General features: G+C 31.2%; 1 protein-coding gene across 1 annotated transcript in view; it reads right to left on the bottom strand.

The window, feature by feature from the left end:
- Positions 1 to 1,513: 1,513 nt before the first annotated feature.
- LOC134275929 (aspartyl/asparaginyl beta-hydroxylase-like) overlaps positions 1,514 to 2,484 on the bottom strand; it is a 13,055-nt gene continuing 12,084 nt past the window's right edge. The window contains 1 exon segment of the mRNA XM_062758214.1: positions 1,514 to 2,401. Coding sequence (XP_062614198.1) covers positions 2,251 to 2,401 — 151 coding nt within the window. The 3' untranslated portion in view covers positions 1,514 to 2,250.

The following is a 2,484-nucleotide window of genomic DNA, read 5'->3' as shown; positions in this document are numbered from 1 at the left end:
TAAAAATGGTTCCTTTAGTTCTACTCAAAAATACATGTATTATTTGGTGGGATAAAGCAGCTTTACTATTAAAATCCCTCTTAGCAAAATAATATTTTTTATCACATTGATTAATATATAACTGCATGTACAACCTAAACTTAGGAAAAACTAATATCACTTATGCTTCAAAAATAACAAACAAAACATTGTATATTCTGTTCATATATAAGATGTTAAATTCTACTAAGAAATATATATATATAAATGTACATCATAAAAATCATTAAACTGATTTACAACAGTTCTCTGAGACATATAATGCATAAAAAAATTCAGAATATCTATGGTTTGTATTAGATATAAATTGCTTTGTCAATAATAAATACAGTGATGTGCCATAAGTGTTCGAAATTCAATTTTCATTACGTCACTTTACATTTTCACATAACTTCGTCGACGCTGTATCTTTTAACCATGGCGTCAATGTTGAATAAATAAGTATATATTTATAGCATATCCACGTGACTGTCACGTGTCACAATACGTAGCAAAATTATTTTCGTCTGCTGTGTATTTCCCCTGTAAACAAAATGGCTACCGTGCGTAAAGAATTGAGTACTGATGTTAAAGAAGTCATCGTTTCTCTTTACCTGTCTGGATTAAAACATTCAGAAATAGCAAGGAGATTACAAATTCCCCGGTCTACAATAACTTCTGTAGTTGAAATATCGCAAGCGAGGAAGTGTAGAAAACATACCGAGGAAAGGGAAGCAGGCAAAGCTAAGTGACAGAGACAGTCGCAGCATTTTAAGGTTGGTGAAAGAAAACAGAAAGAGAAAATTATCAGACATAACAGCCTTATTCAATGAAAATAGAGACTCTGCTATATCTAAACGGACAGTTCAGCGAAATTTGTACAAACAGGGGTTTTTGAAGAGTTGTTCGAAAGCGCATAAGAATTCGCGAAGTGAACAGAAAAGCACGGCTCTCCTGGTGTAGAGGAAACAGATACAAAACTATTATAACAGGGTCATCTTTAGTGATGAGTGCAAAGTGGACGTTGGGACTGATAACCGTGTTTTTATATGGAGAAATATATATATATATATATATATATATATATATATATATATATATATATATATATAATATATATATATATATATTTCAAGATGACAACGCCCCTATTCACAGAGCCCGAGTAGTTCAAGAATATAAATTACAGAATAATATTCATTCAATGGTTTGGCCCGCTCTCCTGATTTGAATTATTGAAAATATCTGGTTGATGCATTCTTGTGTAAAAATCAGCTGGAGGCAGCCATTCGACGTATCTGGATAAACATCCCAATTTATTATGTTCAGGGCTTATATTAGATATACAGAAAGTTCTGAGGTCAAAAGGCTATATAACAAAGTATTAAGGTAAGAAAAAATATTTTATAATTTTATTTCTGTGTTTTATTTTTCCGAAGCGTCTCGTTAAATTTTGAATTTGGACGAACACTTATGGCACATACTACCATATACATGTATAGGTATTTGTCATAATCATGTGATCTGTGCAATGCATTTATAAAACATGATGTCAAGTATTTATGTACACTTTTTATACACATTGCATAATATTTTAGTAAATTTTGAGATCACATTTATTTCCCTTTGAAATGTGTGATGGTGGTGAAAATTGAAAAAGACTATGTTTGCATCGGTTGAAGCACTCAGCCACTTTTTATTAAGACAAATATTTTTATGAGTTCTAGTCACTGAAAATTGATGAGGGTTACATTCTCTTTTTTCATTTTCAACAATATATTAAAGAGCAAGTCATTTTTTTTTCACTGCATAGTAAAAGGCTGCATTTCTAAAACAGTTAAAAACACACTGAACTTCTTTCAAATGATCAACAGTTTTGATTCACAATCCGGATATCATATTTTTACTATCGTTTATATAACTTACTAAAGTACTAAACTATTTTTATAATAAGGCTTTTAAACATCATTCTTCACTGTTATCTTACAAACACACAATTTTCATTTTAACTATGCCTCTGTCCACACAAACTTACAGTAAATAATTTGCACATGCATACACATAGTATCACACACTTCATCTAAATTCTTTTCCATATAAACCTCCACCATATTTTCATAACCAAATTAATAAACAACAGATTTTCGGACAGAAGACAAATTCTTTATGTAATTTTTTTTTTTAAAAAGCTAATTCATTAATTAACAAAATCCTAGAAGCACTCTCCTTAACTCATATAGGATCCAATGTTCTCCTTGTTTTTTCGTCGAGATCTGGATGCCAAAAATCCACAATCAAGATGAGACGATCCTTGGTTCCTGTGTGCCAGACTTCATGTTCAAAGGAATCGTCAATGATAATGAACTTGCCCTCCTTCCACGTCCTGAGAATAAAACAAAATACGGAATCTTACTGTAGATATACTACAAGATAAACTACAAGAAAATCCACAGGCAGCACTGGGAT

Source organism: Saccostrea cucullata, unplaced genomic scaffold, assembly GCF_032062105.1.
Source record: "Saccostrea cucullata isolate Sc308-1 unplaced genomic scaffold, CSIRO_AGI_Scuc_v1 ctg139, whole genome shotgun sequence".
NCBI classification, from domain to species: domain Eukaryota; kingdom Metazoa; phylum Mollusca; class Bivalvia; order Ostreida; family Ostreidae; genus Saccostrea; species Saccostrea cuccullata.
Note: the sequence above shows the minus strand (reverse complement) of the source record. Positions and strands in the feature narration are given on the sequence as shown.